The 22220-nt window shown below is 45.2% G+C and overlaps 1 protein-coding gene across 2 annotated transcripts in view; it reads right to left on the bottom strand.

Moving 5' to 3' along the window:
• LOC308314856 (Golgi apparatus protein 1-like) overlaps positions 1-22220 on the bottom strand; it is a 73779-nt gene that overhangs the window by 4382 nt on the left and 47177 nt on the right. For both annotated transcript variants that reach the window (XM_080762614.1, XM_080762613.1), the window contains exons 9-24: positions 20911-21032; positions 19830-19931; positions 18959-19112; positions 15537-15674; positions 13123-13209; positions 12712-12774; positions 12308-12421; positions 11849-11937; positions 11154-11271; positions 10005-10097; positions 9326-9463; positions 6551-6674; positions 5910-6052; positions 3967-4068; positions 3245-3352; positions 2166-2286 (exon numbers count right to left, since the gene is read on the bottom strand). In XM_080762614.1, the coding sequence (XP_080618740.1) occupies positions 2166-2286; positions 3245-3352; positions 3967-4068; positions 5910-6052; positions 6551-6674; positions 9326-9463; positions 10005-10097; positions 11154-11271; positions 11849-11937; positions 12308-12421; positions 12712-12774; positions 13123-13209; positions 15537-15674; positions 18959-19112; positions 19830-19931; positions 20911-21032 (1816 nt within the window). The remainder of the gene's footprint in view (positions 1-2165; positions 2287-3244; positions 3353-3966; positions 4069-5909; positions 6053-6550; positions 6675-9325; positions 9464-10004; positions 10098-11153; positions 11272-11848; positions 11938-12307; positions 12422-12711; positions 12775-13122; positions 13210-15536; positions 15675-18958; positions 19113-19829; positions 19932-20910; positions 21033-22220) is intronic.

Here is a 22220-nt window from a genome sequence, read left to right as displayed (position 1 = left end):
CACTCGTTTCTCCGACATATTGTAAGCCACATTTTTCACATGTGATTAAATAAACACAGTTGCTGGTGCTGGCTGTTATCTGGTGTGTAATCTCCAACATGCGTTTTGTAGTTCTATTTTTAACTATTTGTTTGGGTTTGAAGTATTCTGGTCTCTGGCGTGCTGGTGTGTTGAATCCTTTTAGCTTGCTGTGTACCAGATAGTCTTTAAGATTTTAGTTTTTTCTGTAGGCCGATAATCTTTTTTTTTTTTTTTTTTTTAACAGACTGCACGGTTCAGCCAAAACTGCCATTTTTTGGCAGAAGGAGAAGGAACAAAAACTAACAATAACAAAAAAGGACCAAGTCCTTTCAGGACTGCTTGGTCCTTTAAATAAATAAAAAGATCATAGAAATAAAGAGAGTTCCATCGTATTCAGTTTGGAACATACAGACACAGGTTTGTGTTTCCACCACATTGTGTTGGACGGAACAATTGTCATTTTTTGATGCCTAACTGAATGGTTAGAGAGCCTGTCTGGAGAGAAGGAGTCTCCTGAGGTTTGAATCTCAGTGAGTGATGCTGAGAGGTGGCTCACCATCAGGTGGGATGAGATGTTGATCCATCATTTCTTGATCTTTTTCTGCTGTTCCTTCGTCTGGAATGTGGTCTCCGTTGTTATTGTTGTTGTCGTTGGTTGCCATGGCTGCCAGTTCCCACCTGATGTCGTGTGGGAGTTCTGATTGGTCCAGAGCGTACTGAATAACTTCTAGCTTACATAACGTCTTAAGACAAGGACTCAAGTCTAAGATGAACAGCTCATCAGAGATAGTGTGATCTCCATTTATTCCTCCAAAGAAGAAGCTACGATCTCCCACAATGCAACAGCACATACCATTCACTGGACATGGTCCTTTCCACTTGGGCTCAACTTTCTTCCAGGAGAAGGTCTCTGGACTGAATTTCCACACATCATTGAAGTTCTGGTTACCGTTCCAGCCTCCAAATATGTACAGCTCTCCATTGTAGGTAAATTCTGAATGAAACCCGCGTTCTTCTGGTGGAAGTTGTGCAGAAGGTGTGTTCAGCCAGTCGTTGGTCTCTGTGTCAAACACTCTGATGGTGTTGTAGAACCCCTGTTTCACCCAGCCCCTGAATACAAAGATCTTTTTCCTGACGATGGTGGCAGAGGGACAGCATGAAGCAGGAGGTGGAGTTCCTCTGGTGTTAATTAAAGTCCAGACCATTGTGCTGGTGTCCAACTTGTACATGTCATTAGTCCATTCAGTCAGCTCGGTGTATCCTCCATGGATAAACATGACCTTCCCCAACACACAGGCTGAGTGGTGTCTCCTCTCCTCTGGAACAGTCCCAGAAACCCTGGGTTGGAACCATCTGTGGGAGTCAACATCAAATGCATAAAGCACATTGCAGTAAGGCCACCCTCCCCAGATGTAGACTGTATCTTCAACCAACACAGCTGTGTGGCCTGAGCGCCAGGATGGAACCTCAAGGTGACCATCTCCTCTTCCTGGTTCCACTGGAGGTAACTTCTTCCAGCATAAAGACACTGTGTTGAAGACATGGACATCAATCTGTCCCATGTTATTGTATCTCCCTTCATCACAGTAGCCTCCAAAGGAATACAGTTTGTTCCTCACTGCTACAGCAGCATGCCAGAATCGCTTTGGTCCTCTTGCTTTGGAAACGGTCCAAGACAACATCACTCTGTCTGTCTGTCTGTCTGTCTGTCTGTCTGTCTGACTCTCTTCTCTCTCTCGACGTCTACAGTCATTTTCAACACGGTGCATCATCTTATATCTTCTGGTGTGACATCACACGAGACACAAACTGTTGCCATGCACGCCTTAACGACGCCAATTAGAGCACCCTTTGAACTCTATTGCTATATTTATTACTTCATTGCGGCTACGTTGGAGTCTATGGATCTATGGGTCTATGGATCTTCCACACGTATAGCATAGTATAGTATATATTAGCTTACGCATGTTTCATGATAAATGCTTTTTATGTGATGTATTCCCATGCTTTTTTGTTCTTGCTTAATGTAAGTCAGTCTGGATTAAGAGCGTCTGCTAAAAGCCTAAATTGTAAATTGCTACAGCGTTCCCTAACACTGAGCTGTGTTGTATTTTGAGGCTGTGTGTGCGTGCGTGCCAACGTACGGCGGCCTCGCCCCGGCGGAATAGCTGCACAGTGGTGTTTGATGTCCAGGGCGCAGGCCGTGTGGAGGACAGGGTCCACGAAGATGTCCGCCTTGCTCTCCTTCAGCATGTTCAGCACCTCCTGCAGGGAGAGCAGAACACACAGGGTTAATAACACCTCCTGCAGGGAGAGCAGAACACACAGGGTTAATAACACCTCCTGCAGGGAGAGCAGAACACACAGGGTTAATAACACCTCCTGCAGGGAGAGCAGAACACACAGGGTTAATAACACCTCCTGCAGGGAGAGCAGAACACACAGGGTTAATAACACCTCCTGCAGGGAGAGCAGAACACACAGGGTTAATAACACCTCCTGGAGGGAGAGCAGAACACACGGGGTTAATAACAGTCGGTCATTATTCATGTCTCCTTTCCTTCTGCATACTGTACTACGAACGAGCAAGAAAACTAACAGACGAATCACGACCTCACGGATTGTATCGTCCCTCGGCGACTCGGCGAGCCGAGTTGGAACAGTGACAGACACGTACTGTACATAGAAGGATAAATAATGAGAACACGTCGTCGCATCCTTTCATCTGCTCGCCTGGCGTCTACCCGATCCGTCATCATCATCATCATAAAACATAAACAGAACATAAACTAAACAGTGCTAACATAGCCCCGATATGTCCCCTCAGTCCCCATGCTCATTCAAAAGCCAATTACCGACGAAAGGGTCCTCCTAAAAGTAGACATTCAGGGCTTTCATTCGGTGTATAGGATTTTCTGTGTGTTCATTTTTATATCTTCCCGTCAACGTCCGAATGTCGGCTTTCTGTTCGAGAAGAGCACGTTACTACAGAAGCAGGTGTTACATGAAGGTAAATATCTCCAAAATGGAATCTTTTTTTATTTATTGGAGTGGACAAATTAAGCTTTCTTTTTAGGTATGCGGTGTGCTTCTCGCTATAAGAGAACATTTGCTGTCGGCCTTGGAAAAGGTTGGTCCTCCAATGCTATCAGCATTAGCATTATCAGAGGTTCCCCTTTGGCATTAAAAGGTGTTCATGTGGTGTATTCAGAGAGATGAGGACCTTCTTGCAGCCGTCCAGCTTGATCTTCAGCAGGTTGACCTTCAGACACTCCTCCACCTGACCGGTCTGCTCCTGGGCCGCGGCTTCCTCTGGGCACAGGCGGGAGATCTGAGCGCACGCACGGACACACGCACACACACACAGACACACACGCACACACGGACACACACACACACACACACACACACGGACACGGACACGGAAATTAAGAAAACGGGACAGGACAACAGCACAACGTTAGGAAAGGCAAAATGGAACCTGAAATGAATTGGGAAACTTTCAAGTGACCCAGTCAGTGGAAACTGCTGAGACTCTAAAAACATTATTTTATTGGGTCAGTCAGTGTCCAGTTCTATTGCTCAGAGTTTCATCACCAGAGTGGAGGAAGCTTTTCATTGGCTGCTGCAGAACCAGCCCCTCTACAGAAGACATGTTGAAACCTTGCATCTCCAGATTTGAACTTTTCCTGTTTTTTCGTTAACCCATTTAGACCAGAGGACAATTCTACAAATGTCTTCTAAATCTGGACAGTTTTCTGAAAAACCCCATGTTTCTATGCCAGACGTTCTCAAACATTTTCATGTCAAGGATCCCCCTGGAACTAAATATTTTGAGATGGGAGACATAGAAACATGGACTTGGAAGACATTTGGTAGAATGTGGCCTCAGGTTTAGAAGATATGTAGAAAGTGGTCTCAGGTTTTGGGGGTGGACCTCCTCACCTCCTCCGTACAGTGGATCTGGAGCTGGGGGTCTAACCGGTAGTCCAGGGCAGACTCCTGTAGGATCACCCTGATCTGGTCCTCACAGTCTGGGGAGAGACGCTGGGGGGAGAGAGAGACAGAGAGAGAGACAGAGAGAGAGGGGTCAGCACGCAACGCCTACTATACACAGCAATGTAGGAAGAAAAAAAACGGGTCCCATAAAAATGTGTACCGCGACCCACATATGGGTCCCTGAGTCAGTGTTTGAGAACCAGTGGTATAGAGCGTCACAGGACTAGGCCCAGGAAATTATTCCACGTTCATTTTCCCCATATAGACATTCCAAAAAGTATTTATTTTTAAATAAATTAAATAATTTTTAAATTAAATTGTCGTACAAAGTCAACTCGAGTTGTGACAAATCATGACAAAAACAATTTTTCCAGTTGGCTTTGTCCACAGTGTAAACGTTACGCTATGGAGAAAATGAACGGGGAATTCACTTGGAACTCACACATGGGGTTGGGATTCGGAACGGGGTCCATTTCAGACCCGGTTCCAACATTGCGGATCCGGAGCCGGTTCTATCGTTTTCGTATTAACGGTTCCCCAAACGGTTCTCATCAGTCGTCATTTAGCTCCGCTGGGTCTGTGCATGCATGCAAGCAGAGCATGTGGTGACGTCACCCCACCTACATGAGAGAGTGGGGTCGGGGGGAGGATACGCCCACTGTTCTGTGCATTCAGCGACCGCCGCGGAGCGAGTGGGACAGTATGTCGAAGAGATCTCCAAGTGTGGTTAACAGAGAGGGAAATGACTCTGAGGCTGAGCACGCAAAGTGCAATAAATGCAATGCTATAGTTCCCTGCAAAGGTTGTTGCAACTTGTAGGCTACCAGTTGCACCACGTCCACGAGGAAACATCTCAAAATCAATATGTCTACACGAGTCCACAACTCACGAGAATAATCTACAGTAGGCACATCGCGTTTGCGAGCCATGCGGAAAGCCGTGCCTGCACTCCCCGCAGCTCCACCACAGCCGGCGGGGGACGAGGATGATGCAAGGCTCGTTCACTTTCCCCAGTCTAGTAGTAACGTAATAGAAAATAAAAACTACTAAACTTCTACAGAGCTTTTCATTAGGCGTGTTGTACAACTGTTAATGGTGTTAATTTAGACCGGCAATGACTCGACGTCCTTCTGTCTGATATTATATGAATCACGTTAAATATAGCCAAATCAATTTGTCTGCACTTATTTTCTACAACTTATAAGCAACTCAACTGCTTTTGATTTGTCTCTAAATTAATCGTGTGACTGTTGAGCCCAGCGTTTAGGTGCATAGATTGATTACTTTATAAACAGTTTGCAGAAAAAAGCACAGGAACGTAGCCTACAGTTCAGGGTCTTAGGTCTGCTAAGAGGATTTTAAAATCCAAGAAAGCACTATTTGTTTCCATTAGGGTAAGGGGTCCTTCATATTAAATTAATCTGAACATTAAAGACAACATTTGTCACCACAACAATATCCTTATTGCAATGTGTATGTACTGTATATTTAATATACAGTACAAATTGCAATATACAGTAGCCTACAAATTGCAACAATGATATTGTTGTGGTGGCTAGCTGGTGGTGGTGAAATTAAAATAATAGTGCCACCTCATAATTGTAAAGAGCATTTTCAATAATTGAATTAATGAATTTGTGTTTATTATGTACTTGGTTAGGTTAGTTATAATATAAGCATAATCTATGTCAGAAAAAAGGGGAAAAAATTATATTGGGATCCGTTAAGGGAACCGTTAGGAACCGGAACCGTTAAGAGGGATCCGGGAAGGATCCGGAACCGTTAAAATCCTAACGAATCCCAACCCTACTCACGCCCCCTGTCACTGTGACATCTTCTCTAGAGGGTTGTGTGTGTGTGTGTGTGTGTGTGTGTGTGTGTGTGTGTACCTGGTCAGCGTATTTGAGCTTCAGGCAGGCGATGACCTGGCCCTCCAGTTCGTTGTCTCCTGCTGCCTTGTTGAGGATTCCCTGACAGAATTTAGGAATATCTGCTTTACACGACTTCCTCAGAATGGGGTTTAACCTGTAGTCTGTAGCACACACACACACACACACACACACACACACACACGCAGGCACGCACGCACGCACGCACATATTTTCACAATCGATTAATTGGTCGATTATGGAAATGATTAATCACATTATTTATGGCACTTATTTAGCAATTGCAATAAATAAAGATGAATAAGTCATAAGAAAATACATACTTGGTAAGATTTTGCACCCCTAGTTAGGAGTGAAGAGATGTGCAGTGATTGTGTGTGTGGTAATGTGTATCTGTGTTGTGCGTTAGGTGTGTGTGTGTCCGTGCACACGTAGCAGTGTTCTGTGTGAACTGTGTGTTAATGTGTACCTGTGTTGTGTGATAAGTGTGCGTGTGTGTGTGTGTGTGTGTGTGTGTGTGTGTGTGTGTGCGTACCAGTGTTCTGTGTGTGTGTGTGTGTACCAGTGTTGTGTGTGTGTGTGTGTGTGTGTGTGTGTGTGTGTGTGTGTGTGTGTGTGTGCGTGTGTGCGTGTGTACACACCAGTGTTCTGAGTGATCTGTCTCTTGGTGATCATTTGTTTACACTTGGGGTCCATCAGTTCACTGTTCTTGTTCTGCTTCAGACACTGAAGCACATTCTTACTGTCTGCCTCGGTGCAGAACCGCTGAAACACACACACACACACACACACACACACACACACACACACACAGAGACACACACACACAGGCACACACACACACACACATACGTTACACACACACCTTCATGGATCCACACACACACTCATGAGTCGTACGACCGTGTCAAGTGCCGAAAATATCTGCGCTGGTACTCGGGGATATGTTGGGCATGTGACACCCTCGTACGACAAGCCATAAATCAGGCTTAGAGGGTCAGGGGTGGATGTTTCAGGGCTCAGAACATGTCTGGGGGTCAACCTGGACGTCTACCCGGGGGTTCTGGGAACACCTCCCGGGCCGTTTGTTTAACCCGTTCTGACCCGAGATCAGATTCTAAAAATGTTCTTCTACGTCATGACAGTTTTCTGAAAAAACTATGTTTCTATGTGTCAGTCGTTCTTCGATTTTTCAAAAATAGCAGACCTACAAGCTCGTAGCGCGCCACCGAGTGGCGCGCTATGAGCTTGTAGATCTGCTATTTTTCAATAGCACCAAAAGGGGTTCCCGGCTTCCCGCACAAAATGGGTTAAGTCGCTCGATTCAGTGTGTAGATATTTGGTATATTTAATTTTTATCAAACTCCATTTAGGCCGACGTCGAAATTAAAAGAATGTCGTTCTGAATCATGATGTTTTCTGAAATACCTCATGTTTCTATATCAGAGGTGCTCAATATTTCATGTCAAGGACCCCAAAAATGATCTGTAATTGTCCGCCGACCCCCATCTGAATATGTTGTTCCAGGGACCCCCATCTGAATATGTTGTTCCAGGGACCCCCATCTGAATATGTTGTTCCAGGGACCCCCATCTGAATATGTTGTTCCAGGGACCCCCATCTGAACATGTTGTTCCAGGGACCCCCATCTGAACATGTTGTTCCAGGGACCCCCATCTGAATATGTTGTTCCAGGGACCCCCATCTGAACATGTTGTTCCAGGGACCCCCATCTGAACATGTTGTTCCAGGGACCCCCATCTGAATATGTTGTTCCAGGGACCCCCATCTGAATATGTTGTTCCAGGGACCCCCATCTGAATATGTTGTTCCAGAAGCAAAGATTCTAGTTAAAAACGTTAACAATATATTCGAAGATTTGAGACTGATTTTCACGATTAAAAAAAAGAAAATAGCATTTCTATTTATTTATTATATTTATTTTGTTGTCTTTTCGTATGTATTTGATGTATTACCATGTGTTGTTCTTGCTTACTGTAAATCGCTCTGGATTAAGAGCGTCTGCTAAATGCCTAAATTGTAAAAAAGAATAATTGCAATACAATTAAGCATCGCCAACAACTAAATGCAGTCTGTCTGTGGTTGTGGTTCAACTTGAATTGAACTGCTACGTTTCCTCGTTTCAAAGGATTTAACCCATTCTGAACGGGAACCCGTTTTGGTGTTAGCATCATGTCATGCTTTAGCTATTGAAAAATAGCAGATCTACAAGCTCGTAGCGCGCCACCGAGTGGCGCGCTACGAGCTTGTAGGTCTGCTATTTTTTGAAAAATCGAAGAACGACTGACATTTTTTAGAATCTGATCTCAGGTCAGAATGGGTTAACAGTAACAGGAATGTAGAAACAATAATATTGTTCATATGTAAATCAACCCAGAGAGAACAATGGCTGCCACAGTGTCACAACAAGAGCTTTAGTGTCGACCGGCTATTTCCGGTGAAGAGATTAGATACGAGAGGGAATAAAACGAGGAGGCCATATGACTGAGCCCTGGGGGACACCCCGGTCAGCCGGGGGTTAGGTTTAAGTGGTTAAATAATAGTGTGTAAATGAGAGGGGAGGCTCGACCACTTTGAGACAGTGGAATTGTGACGATGTGCAGATTCTAAATCAACATGTTTTGTTGTTGCATCTTGTTCTTGCATTACGTCTTTATCCGAGCCAGGGACGTCTTCTTTAAATATATATTTTTTTATCCCACGATTTTGTAACCCATTTTTTTTCACCCCTGTGCCAATCATCTACTGTGATCCTGGGCTCTACACACACCCTCCGCCAACCTGGGGAGAGCAACGGACTTAACTCATGCTCCCTTCATGCCTGAGTGTCCAAGTTGCTCCTTTACACCTGACAGGGGGGAGTTTCCCTGGTTGGACGTCGTAGCGCGTGGAAGGAACACGTTATTCCAACCAGTTCCTTTCCCCTCCACCAGGCGCCCCGGCTGGCCAGGGGGAGGCAGTTTAGAGACCAGTTCCTTTCCCCTCCATCAGGCGCCCCGTCTGGCCAGGGGGAGGCAGTTTAGAGACCAGTTCCTTTCACCTCCATCAGGCGACCCGGCTGGCCAGGGGGAGGCAGTGTAGAGACCAGTTCCTTTCCCCTCCATCAGGTGCCCCGGCTGGCCAGGGGGAGGCAGTTTAGAGACCAGGGACGTCTGCTGACATACTTTAAACCCATTCAGACCTGAGACCAGATTCTACTAAATGTCTTCTGAATCCTGACAGTTTTCTGAAAAACCTGTGTTTCAACGTCAGTCGTTCTCAAACATTTTCATGTCAAGGACCCCCAAGAATTATATGTAATTGGACGCCGACCCCCATCTGAAAATGGTGCCGCACTACGAGCTTGTAGATCCAACATAATGCTTTAAAACACCACCAGGGGGCTCCATGCGTACCCTGATCATCTGCTTGCAGACCCTCATGAGCTGATAGTCCAGCTCTGGGTCCATCATCTCCGTCTCCTGGAGCTTGAAGACGCGGTGGTGACAGCGCTGGGAGAGGTGTCGCTTGTTCTCCTTCAGACACTCTATCACCTGCAGCACGAGAGAGAGCGCACACACACACACACACACACGCACACACACACACCACACACCACACGCACACACACACACACACACAAAATAAGTTAAAGAAATATCTCATGCTTTTTGATGATGGTCATTGAACACCGTTTAAAATATTTCATACTGTAACGGTAGGCTATACTCAAACTGAAATTGTATTCATGGTTGTGATGTTATATATTTATTAATCACTTGTTTTATATTTAGTTAGTTCGTTTTTTTTAACCATTTTTCTTACAGACTTGTAAAATGTATTGTTATTTTTATGTGTGGACCGCAGGAAGAGTAGCTGCTACTAAGGTAGTAGCTAATGGGGATCCAAATAAACAAGTACAAATATATATTTTTTCTATTTTAATCTTGAATCATATATCCACAGACAACTTAATGCCCTAAAGTTGTTGGTAGTTCAAAAATCCTACATAGAGGGTGATTTTAAGTTTCAAACAATGTAACAAGACTGCCCCCCTGTGGCGGTGCTGTGCCAGTGCAGTGCTGTAGAGCTGACCTGTGCGTTTCCAAAGGCCACGTTCTGACACAGCCTGTTGATGTCCTGTTTGCACGAGTCGTACAGCTCTGGCTCCAGACGGATGTCCTCCGACTGGACAGGAGGAAAACACAGTTATTACAACACGAGTCGTACAGCTCTGGCTCCAGACGGATGTCCTCCGACTGGACAGGAGGAAAACACAGTTATTACAACACCCGTCGTACAGCTCTGGCTCCAGACGGATGTCCTCCGACTGGACAGGAGGAAAACACACGGTTATTACAACACATGCATTCATTTAACCCAGGGGTGTCAAACTCAAATACACAGTGGGCCAAAATAAAGATAATGGTACAAGTCGAGGGCCGGACTTTGTAAAGCTCGTAGCGCAGCCCTCGGTGCTATGAGCCCCCCCTGACTCAGGTCACCCCTGAGATTACATCGTCATACTAAATTACATCGGTATGCTTTATAGCACCTTTTGTCACGTTTGTCAACGGTATGTAAATACGTAAATCTTTGCCCCAAAGACACAGTATGTCACGAGAGGGAAACTGCAGAGAAAATTTGTTTCCATTTAGGACAGACTGAAAATAACTTTTATACTTGGCGTTTAACCTCTTATACCTCAGCATTCCTATTCTGGGGGGCATCCACCAAAAATAGGCGATCTACAAGTTCACATATCTATAAGCTCACAAGTTCGCATCAGAACTGTAGATCTGGTTTGGTTTAGAGACTTGGGGCTGTACCAGGTCTTATTCCCTAACTTGAGTAAACTAAAGACCTGGAGGCGTGGTCAATGCTCTTTGGCCACTCAGAATAGCCAAATGGCATTGACCACGCCTCCAGGTCTTTAGTTTACTCAAGTTAGGGAATAAGACCTGGTACTTATAAGACACGCAAAATACAGCCCTTGGTGTACTACTGTAGGCTGAAAAATAACAGTAGGCTACAGTTCAGTAAAGTAGTACAGTTTAGCTCGGGGTCCGTTTTATAGAATGATAGAGGGTCTAAGAAGTGGTGACATTGATACATTACATTCCAAATATTATCAAAGTATTCTGAGGCGCCCACACTTTGAGAAGTCCTGCACTACTATACAGTGCAGGACTACACAAATAGCTGACCTACAAGCCCCCACACACAGACAGACAACGAACCCACCATCTCCAGCTCCTCCACCCTCAGCTGCTTGCGACACTTGACGGAGACGCGCTGCTCCTTGGCGTCCTGCAGGGTGTCGTTCCTCACCGTGGTACTCAGACAGATGACCACGTCCACCCTGACCCACCAAGACCCCACCAAACACACAGAGACCAGTCAGTTAGCCACTTAAACCCATTTAGGGCTGAGCCTGAGGCAAAGATTCTACAAAATGTCCTGACCAGTTTTCTGAAAAACCCATGTTTCTGTGTCAGTGGTTCTCAAACAGTTTCATGTCAAGGAGCCTCCAAATTATATGTATTTGGCCACTAAATATGTTGTTCCAGGGACCTCCCAGAAGCAAAGATTTTAGTTAAAAACGATTTTTCAAAAATAGCAGATCGACAAGCTGATAGCGCTCTACATTTTGGGCGGGAACCCGTTTTGGTGTTAGCATTGTGTTATGCTTTAGCTATTGAAAAATAGCAGACCTACAAGCTCGTAGCGCGCCACCGAGTGGCGGGCTAATATTTTTGAAGAATCGTGAAAAGTGACATGAAAGTGTTTGAGAACGACAACGAAAAACAGCTTTTTCAAGAAAACAGTCAGGATTTAGAAGACATTTGCAGAATCGTTCCCAGGTCAAAATGGGTTAAATTCCTTACATTTTAATGGAACTAATGAATTATTGAAAGTATAGATGTCAGGTGACTTACTTCTTCTTAATGCTGGGACACAGCTTCAGTACATCCTCTTTGCAGGCCATCTTGAACTTGTAGGAGAAACGGAAGTCTTTGATTTGGATCTGGAGTCACCAAAGAAAACAACAAAAAACACATTTTACTGTTATTTACTTTGACAGAAATGCAGTTGTTGCCCCCAAAATATGCAAAAAAAAGAAAATTCCAATCCTTTTGGAATATTACCCAGTTACCCTTAAAACTAAGAAAATCGCTGAAAAGATTTTTTTTTTTAATGGCAGATGTAGTCAGTCACTACGACCACAAATGTCCCAATAAACTAGCTAGCCTAGCCACCCAGTTTGCTGCACTCTGGGAAAACAGAGCAGCTGAATTCTTTGTTTTGATTAGGTGTGGAGCGGTGCTCGTTTGAACCACGGCTAGAAGGCTGTTTCAACCAATCAGATTGCTTCCCCCCCATTCCCGCTGGCTCACCAGTTGGAAGTGGGTGACGCCCACGGCGCACTTGTCGTTCATCTCCTTCTGGTGTTTGTTCTGCACCAGACACTCCATCAGGTCCCCCGTGTCGATCTGGTTGTCTGCTACCTCCTGTGGACGCGTGCGTGGGAGCGTGCGTGCGAGAGTGTGAGAGAGAGAAACAGAGACAGTCAGTAGTGGTAAGGTTCAGAAATATGAAGTGTACTGGTTTGGTAAATTAACAAGGCCTGCTGGTTGGGGGAACATTTGACGTTTGACATTATACCAAAACTCCTGGTGTTGTTGGAAGAATGAAAAAAAAAACCATTCCATTGTTTAAAAGAAAGGAAACCCATTTCTACACAGCCGAGCATAAGGATATATACGTTTTTAAAAGCCGGTTTGGTTATTGTGTGACTTACGTGACAGTGTGTCTGGATGACTGGCTCACAGGCACGGATCAGCAGAGTCTCGATCTGAATGTCCTGCCGGGACAGACAAGAACATGGACTTAAGTAAAGAACTATAGGGATCGACCCATATGGGCTTTCCATCCATGGCCGATACCGATCTGCAACTCTACATCTGACCTAAAACCTCAAAACCCTTAGATCTCCATATTATATACCTGAGATACCTGTTCTGACATTCCATTATGTTGATCATTCACCAAATATCCTTCCTCTTCGATGTCTCCCTTTTGACTGACCAAAAAATGATGTGTTTTTATTAACTTTTTACCTCAGACTCCAGCTCCGTCAGGCTGCCTCCCCCCACCACGTCTTACCTCAGACTCCAGCTCCGTCAGGCTGCCTCCCACCACCACGTCTTACCTCAGACTCCAGCTCCGTCAGGTTTCCCACCACGTCCCTGCAGTCCGCCACCAGGTCTTCCAGGTGGTCCTGTAGACACTCCAGCTCCTGCACAACAAACACAACCATCAGCAAAACCTTAAAATTGATTCCGTGTGCCGCCACCAGGTGGCTCCACTCAGGAGCCAGTGCCACCATCATGAGTGGAAATGAGACTCTTTGAGAGCCGTGTGTGTGCGGGAAGTGATAACCTTCCATTTCATAGTGTCACTCCGGGCCGTCATCTTCCCATGTAAACATTAGCGTAGTTTATTAATCACAAGGTCAGATTAAAGTTGAATGAATTAATTCTTTTTTACATTTTTGTCTCCTCCGGCCTCCTCCTGGAGGAGGTTCTTTTCCAAAATAATTATTAAAAATAAATGAAAACGGTAAATGATAAACCACGGCCCCCCCGAGTGTTTTCGACGAATCTATCATGGTTAAAATGGAGTTTGAATTTATAATGGGTTTGTATAGAAAGGGGTATCAAAATACTGAATTAAGTTACGAAGAAAAACCCAACAGAGTTTCAATATGGAGATAAGGTTTCTGCCCGACAGCAATGAAATGTAGAAACAAGCCATTAGCTGTAAACGGGGAAAGCTCACAGTAAGGGAACAGCTCATTACTGTAAACGGGGAAAGCTCACAGTAAGGGAACAGCTCATTACTGTAAATGGGGAAAGCTCACAGTAAGGGAACAGCTCATTACTGTAAACGGGGAACGCTCACAGTAAGGGAACAGCTCATTACTGTAAATGGGGAAAGCTCACAGTAAGGGAACAGCTCATTACAGAGACACTGCTAAACTAAAACAACCCACTGTACTCCTGTAGAACGGAGGCAATTACAAATTGCTACATTAAAATATAATATACATATGTATTTGTCCGCTCCGTCTTAAAAGTTCATAGTTGTAACTTGTAGCGAGTTGCTTATCTTTTAAATAATTCTAACAATGTCTGAATGTCTGTCTGAATGTCAGAAACAGCGCGTTATCTCATTGCCTGCACCAATCACTCCCACTTTTCACACAGGCATGGACCATAATTATATGGAGGTCTTAACGGAGCCCTTTTTTCGATTTGACACATTAATGATTAATAATGAATTTATTAGTGGATAAAAAAATGCGAAAATGGGTATTGTACTGTCAATATGACATGAATATGAATGCAAAGTAGTGGTTGATGTGTGGACAGGCTAGCTTTTCGTGTTGTGCATGGTGAGATGTGTGCAAACGGTGTGCTTTGGTAGGAGAAGACGAACAAAGGATGCAACATTTATTAGTGAATTAAAAACGCACCGGGCGCAGTACCCCCCACTGCCACAAGAGGGGGGCAAATATCTCACAACGGGTAAGGGCTAGTCTTTTAAACAAACCACAATGATTTACGTTCGGACACTGACGTTATGTAACGTTATGTCTACAAGATTGTCACATACTTCAGCAGGTCCCCCATTTCACCGTAATTGACAGCCACGCTGGAGTGAGCGAGTGGCCGAGATTTCGGGTATTGGAATTTAACTCAAGACCTAAAGAACATGTAATGGGAGTGAGCTGGGAGACAGCAAGAACCCAGGCCCAGAGGAGAGTGAGATGGAGAGCTCTGGTGAACTCCCCACCAGTCTTACACCTTCTGGTGAACTCCCCCAAAGTTTAACCACCAAGTCTTTCAAAACAGTGTGTGGGGTAGAATATAGTGAAGTCTTTTTATAAAATAAATCAGAACACTTCTTCAAAACTTTCAAGTTGCATAATATTGCATCATGTTATCAACGCAGCAGAACAGAAGCCAGGCAGTGATTAGACCAGATGGAGTGTGAGAAAGAAGCCTGCAAAGCCCTGAAGACGAGTGTGTGGATTAAAGCCAAGGAAAATCTCACGGTTGAAAAAAAATAAAACATGTCCTAAGGAGGCTACCTTACACTAGCGCCGTTTCCTTACACAATTAACAAGCTATTATACAAGCTCACAACGCGTCGTGCTGCGACATCTGAGCTTGTAGATAGGCTATTTTCGCTGCGCAACATGCTTCCATAGCATGCTGGATTCTATGGAATCCAAAATGACTGACATTAACCCATTCTGACCTGAGATCAGATTCATGCGAGGTTTCCACTGGACACACACTAGGTCTGATTAACCCATTCTGACCTGAGATCAGATTCTAAAAATGTCAGTCACTCTTCGATTTTTCAAAAATAGCAGACCTACAAGCTCGTAGCGCGCCACTCGGTGGCGCGCTATGAGCTTGTAGATCTGCTATTTTTCAATAGCTAAAGCATAACATGATGCTAACACCAAAATGGGTTCCCGGTCAGAATGGGTTAAATGCAGTCTATAGTGGGAGAGCTTTGAGTCATGCGTGTGTGTGACAATGGCGCCCCCACCTGGCCGGCCTCGGTCTTCTCGCTGCACCACTTGCCCAGGTCCGTCATGCAGCGTCTCTGCAGCTCGGGGTCCAGCTTCACGTCCAGCGCCCTCTGGTGGAGGATGCGCTGAACTTCCACCTTGCAGTCCCGAGAGAGCTGGAGTCACAGGAGAAGAGAACAGTGTTACCCATATAGACATCAGTGGTGTAAAGTAACAAAGTACATTTACTTAAGTACTGTACTGTTGTACAATTATGCACAAAGTATGGTGGCTGCGATGACGCATCGATGGCTCTGATGAAACCACAGCAGGCCAATGAGGTATCATCTACGTTAATATATTCATGACGTTAACGTCAACCTCCGGTGACATGACAGCGGGCTGTTGTCGGGGTCATTTTCGACAAAGTCCATCTCAGTTCCTTCCTCCTTTATTCCGTGTCTGCCCTATAGCTCCTCTAAAGGGTTACAAGGGTTATGTAAAGAAGGAAATTACATCCACATACGACGCTAGATGTTTTGTGTGCGCGCGGCGGTGCTGCGTGCACATTGAAATTTGCACTCGCATAAAATATTCATGTGGGCGTAAAATTGACATTTGAAGTCAAGAACAAACATGTTCTTGTTTGTACAACCGTCGATGTTTTATTTGAGTAACGTGTGGGTTGTGTGACCGGGAGCAGGACAGAGGAGATGGAGGACGGCGACCCCGATCTATCGCCGAAACACCATGAAACGACACGGACTGGCAACGGGCTACAGTATACGCACAGAACCGACATCTTTACTCACAGGTGTTACCGATTATACTAACGAAGGCTCTGTTCCATTCTGGTCAAACAGAGTCAGGGTGCTGCTATTGTTTTGCTATTGTTCGTGTTGACTCACTGGCTTATGTTGGCTCACCAGTGTGTCTCAAAGTGTCCTTGAATGGGTTCCAAATGGCCCCGGTACGGGTGTGTAACTCCGAGTGTGTACAAATGGAACCAAATGGACACATACGGGTTCCATTTGTACACTCTCAGAGTTATGGGCCGGGTCCTTAAAATGTAAACATTCGAGAGCCACTCACTGCACACCCCAAAATATGTGCATATCACACTCACCCCAAACACGTGACGGAGGGGCGCCGAGCGAGATGCCGCGGCGAGCGTTGCGACGTTGGATATTGAGCCGACTCGGTTCAGTTGCAACCCGATAGGAACAGGATAGTAGATGATGTCGTGGCAAAAGGAGTGCTTTTGCCACGCCTCCGTCGCGGTCAAAACAGATGATTTGGGGGTTTTCTAGTACAGTAGTGTAATTTACGGAACTGCTAAACCGTGTTTTTTTCACCATGATTGTGTGAGATCGGGGCTGATCAGGACATACAGAGCAGGAGGACGACCGGAGGCTGAGGAGCAGCTCTTTTGTCTAATAGTCACTTAGTCTGATTCTGATCTCTAAAACCTCGACGGACTAGCAAAATAAGTGGTGAATTTAATTAGAATTTCCGGGATCTCCCTCCCAGCCACCGGGATCTCCCTCCCAGCCACCGGGATCTCCCTCCCAGCAGCAGGATCTCCCTCCCAGCCACCGGGATCTCCCTCCCAGCCACCAGGATCTCCCTCCCAGCCACCGGGATCTCCCTCCCAGCCACCGGGATCTCCCTCCCAGCCACCAGGATCTCCCTCCCAGCAGCAGGATCTCCCTCCCAGCCACCGGGATCTCCCTCCCAGCAGCAGACACAAAGATCACTGAAATGTTCATTATCGCTCCGACTGAAAATGGCTTCATGAGGCAATGGGGAGCCTTTAATGAAAATAAAATGACGGCATTTGTTGCCGATTATCTAAAAAGTCCTTCCACGTAATTATAGTTGATGTAATATAATGACCTACTGTATCTCCTTGTACAGTTGGTATAATATAAATATATAATGACCTACTGTATCTCCTTGTACAGTTGAACATTCAGCATGGAATCACAATAACATCACCCTTCGTAAAACTTGTGCGAGTGTACAGATTATTATGGAATCCCACATTTTATGCAATTATGAAATTTCAACCAAGAAGACAAAATAAATAAAGTAGTTGTGCATGCAGTGCAGCGACACCCTGCTAATGAACAGTGTAATCATTTTCCCCAAACCGCCACCTTATTTGTCATAATTTGTCACGACCAGAATGGTGTTTTTCTCCAACTGTGTGTGACGGCCTTTAAAACAACAACGGTGAATTAAAATATTTCGTCCCAGTTCTGACGTAGATCAGCGTACTCACGTCCATGTAACCTCCGCTCGGTTCGGTCGCTTCTGGGAGGAGCTATAGGAATGCACTCGGGTCAGTGAATGAAGAAGCCTTTTTAATTTGAACCCAGTCCTCAAACATCTCATTCAACAAAAAATAGCTTTAATTTAACCTTTGTCTTATAATGAGTACCAAACAACTCATTAAAAAAATCACTGGGTTAAGAGGCTCTACATGTGGGTGTGGCTATATTTGGCCCCACCTCAAAATCAATCAATCAATCAATCAATCAATCAATCAATGAAACCCTGTGTCTGAAGCAGGGCCGGCTCCAGGAGGAAATTACTAAGGGGTCAGTCGAAAACTTCGAGGGGGCGACACTAAGTATTATTATTTTTTAAGTTTATACAGCTATTGCATTAAATCTGGAGTCGTGGTCTCCTCTTCAATGCATTGCATGAATTGCAGTTGTAGACACTTAAGCAATATTACATGAGAGGGTGTGGGTTAACGTGATTATTGCCACGACAGTGATGCGGTCAGGAACGAGACGAAGTAGAGTTCCGCAAGCATCACTGAAGTGGCAATAATCACGTTAAACCACACCCTCAAGTGTAATATTGCAATTCTACAACAGTTACCCTTAAAACTAAGACAATCGCTGAAATTTTTTTAATGACAGATGTAGTCACTACGACCACAAATGTCCCAATAAACTAGCTAGCCTAGCCACCGAGTTTGCTAGCGCTCTGGGAGAACAGAGCGGCTGAATGCTTTGTTTTGATTAGGTGGTGAATGGTGCTGGTTTAACCCACGGCTAGAAGCCGTTTCAACCAATCAGATTGCTTCCTCGAAACGACCTGTTGTAGAATAGACAGTAGACACCAGTTTGAATAGCCTACTAATGAAATGGTGTGCTTAGCACACTTCATTAGTATTCATTCATTGGCAGGTCTATTGTTAGGTCAATGTGTGAATTGCCTTGAAACTATGATTTTACAGCCGGCCATCATCACCTCAAGAATAATCTCTCAAGAACACATTATGTGCTGCGCTACAAACAGCAGAGGGCGCTGTTTTTTCTCTCTATTGCCGATGGGTTCCCAGATTGCCTCAAGAAAGACAATAGCAACACATTCCTTCACGTCAGACATTACAACAGAGGGGAAAAAAAGGAATGATATAAAACAATAATAATAATAATCTCACCCGTCGGCCCTGCTCCACGGAGCGGTAGGCGTGGCGGTAGAGGCAGGAGAAGATGGCGCCCGGCGGCATCATCTCGCTGGTCTCGTTCCAGCCGTGGGTGTGGCACAGGCGCGACGCGTCGCCCTGGCACTTCTTGTACAGGATGGGGTCCAGTCTGAAAGGGAAGGGGGGGGGGGGGGGGGGACACTGAACACCCTGGCACGTCTTGTACAGTGTTGTATACACACACACACATCGCCGGCCGCCGCGCCTCCGACACTCATCACTACATTACAAAATATGTTGTTCCAGGGACCCCCCAGAAGTTCATTCTGAAATAATAATATATATTAAAAAAATTGTGTCACATTTTCAAGATCTTTCAAAAATAGCTAGAAGAATCATAAAACACGGGACGTGATGTTAAGACTGTCCATTGTGCCAATAGATGGTGAGGGGCTCACATGAGATTTCTTAACTAGGACATGATGTCAATTTTGGGACACATCCTCAGTAGTGTGCCTTTGAATCAGCGGGTGTTTCAGCCTTCCAACACTAGTATACACCCTCATCCAAGGTGGCCAGCTAAAGGGTGATCAAGCCTTAGCTTGTGTCCCATGCCCAATCATTGAGATGTGCCTCCCACGGGACTATGCAAGGCAGGGGCGTCCTCTTCCCTGAGCTGACTGCATACCTCATATGCCCTCATGTTTGAGGGGTTTGAATGGAGTTCTCAGATGTGTGTGTATGTGTGTGTGTGTGGGGGGGGGGGGGTGCAATTTTTCAATAGCTAAAGTATAACAGATGGGCTAAGATGGTGTTCTCTGTATTTCGGTGTTCCCTGTGACTTACTTCCAGTCTCTGGTATATGTTGGTGTTGTCTGTGACTTACTTCCAGTCTCTGGCGATGAAGTACTGCAGCTCCAGCAGACGGTGTTCACAGTCCTCCACCATCTTATCGGTGTACAGGTGCTCCATGAGGCAGGACAGGATCCTGGAAGATACATAAAACACCTGATTATTGATCGCACAGGGCTGGTGGGGGGCGGGGCGGCGCCACCACAGCTTTAAAACACAGGAAAGATACAGATAGAGGTAAAGAGATACAGCTACGCTTTATAGATGGAGTGCCATGATTTTTCTCCCCACCATAAAACATGATCATCAGGTGGTTGCACACTGGAGGCGTTTTTCGGAAAACCGATGGAGAAACGCCGCTAAAAATACGAAAATCGTGCCCGTTGTGTAGGGACCTTTATTGTTATATAAGGAGGAGTACATTTCTAAATTCTGGTCCTCTATTTCTAAGGAGATAAGTACAATTTTTGTATAATTGCAAAGAAACCAGGTCTGTTTTTGCTCAGCCTTCCAGAGCGGGATAATATGTTCCTGAACCCAGCTAATGTTATGCTTCTTCAAAAAGAATACTAGTTCTCGCCAGAAAAAGTTGGATTATGGACAAACCACCAACAGTTACACAGTGGTACCGGGACATATATACAATCCTACCCATGGAGAGAATGAGTGCTAGGTCTAAAGGCAAAATAAGTCTACAGTATTTGTTAAAATCTCAAAACTCGGTCAGGGGTAAACGGAAAGGAAAGGTACTATGTTTACCCAGGGTAACTGGACTAAGGAAAGGAAAGGTACTATGTTTACCCAGGGTAACTGGACTAAGCTCAAGAACTTGTTTACAGCCAGGCCCTGCTCATAGAACATTTCATGGTAGAGGTTCAATGCCTTGTTCAAGGGCACTTCAGCGGTGGTAATTTTAACGTGCCGGTCCGAGAATACGAACTAGCGAAGTAGCGACCTTCCGATATCAAGACCGCTACGCAAACCGTTCGGCCACCGCTGACTCATGATCGAGGGTCATGATTGGTCAGGGGTCATGATGATCGAGGGTCCTGATTGGTCAGGGGGTCATCATGATGATGGAGGGTCCTGATTGGGGGAAAGGGGCGGCCACTCACATGGGGTCCCCGTTGCGGATGTGTTTGCAGGCCGTCTGGATGACGTTCTCACACGCCTCGTTGAGGGCGCGGTCGATGCGGTAGTCTGCCCCCGGGTCCGCCTCCGTGATCAGGGTCTGGAGCTGATTGGATGACAGGGAGACACACACACACACACACACACACACACACACACACACACACACAGTCAATACCTGAGCGCTCGTCTGTGCTGTAAACACGAGACCTGCACAATCTCTGCAGTAAACAGAGTCTCTTTCTCTAAATGGTAAATGGTGCATTTATATATCGCTTTTATACAAGGCACTTTACATAGATTGTGCATTACATTCACCCATTCACACACCGATGGCAGCGGAAACCATGCAAGGTGTACCAACCAGCACATCAGGTGCTATTAGGGGTTTAGAGTCTTGCCCAAGGACACTTCGACACTAACTCTGGGGGAGCCCACAGGGTTCGAACTGGCAACCTTGTGGTTACCATCCAGGCACTCTACGTACCCCTGAGCCACCGCCTCTCTGTCTGTACAGCCCAGAGAGCAGATATTTAATATCACTTCTCAGAATTATTATTAGAGTGGCGCTAGATTAATGTGTAGGCTGGTACAGTATGCAGTGTACAGGTTGTACAGCAGGGATATTTAATATCACTTATTATTATTAGAGTGGAGCTAGATTAATGTGTAGGCCGGCACAGTATGCAGTGTACAGGTTGAACCGTACCGCAGGGATATTTAATATGATATTATTAACCCATTCTGGGCGGGAACCACTTTTGGTATTATTTAGCTATTGAAAATAGCAGATCTACGAGCTCATAGCGCGCCACCGAGTGGCGCGCTATGAGCTTGTAGGTCTGCTATTTTAGAAAAATCGTGAAAAAGTGGCACAAATGTTTGAATATATATTCTTTCAGAGTGAACTTTCAGATGGGGGTAGGCGGGCCAATTACATATTAATATCTGGGGCTCCTTGAAATGAAATGGTTTGAGAACAACAGACATAGAAACATACGTTTTTCTGAAAGCTATCATGATTTAGAAGACATTTGTAGAATCTGGTATCAGGTCTAAATGGTTTAATATCATATTAACCCATTCTGACCTGAGATCAGATTCATACACCAAAACGGGTTCCCGTTCAGAATGGGTTAAAATAGAAAAAGGCAGTAGCTGAATAGAGAGAGAGAGAGAGAGGCCGCTCTGGGAAGCAGAACGGTGGTGGCTCACTCCTCTACGAGGTGAATCTATCTAATTCAATAAAAACATATAATAAATTATTTAAAGCAAAGGTAATTGATGCATATTA

This window comes from Protomyctophum bolini (assembly GCF_963924005.1).
Source record: "Protomyctophum bolini genome assembly, chromosome: 4".
Lineage (NCBI taxonomy): Eukaryota > Metazoa > Chordata > Actinopteri > Myctophiformes > Myctophidae > Protomyctophum > Protomyctophum bolini.
This window is presented reverse-complemented; position numbering and strand designations above follow the sequence as displayed.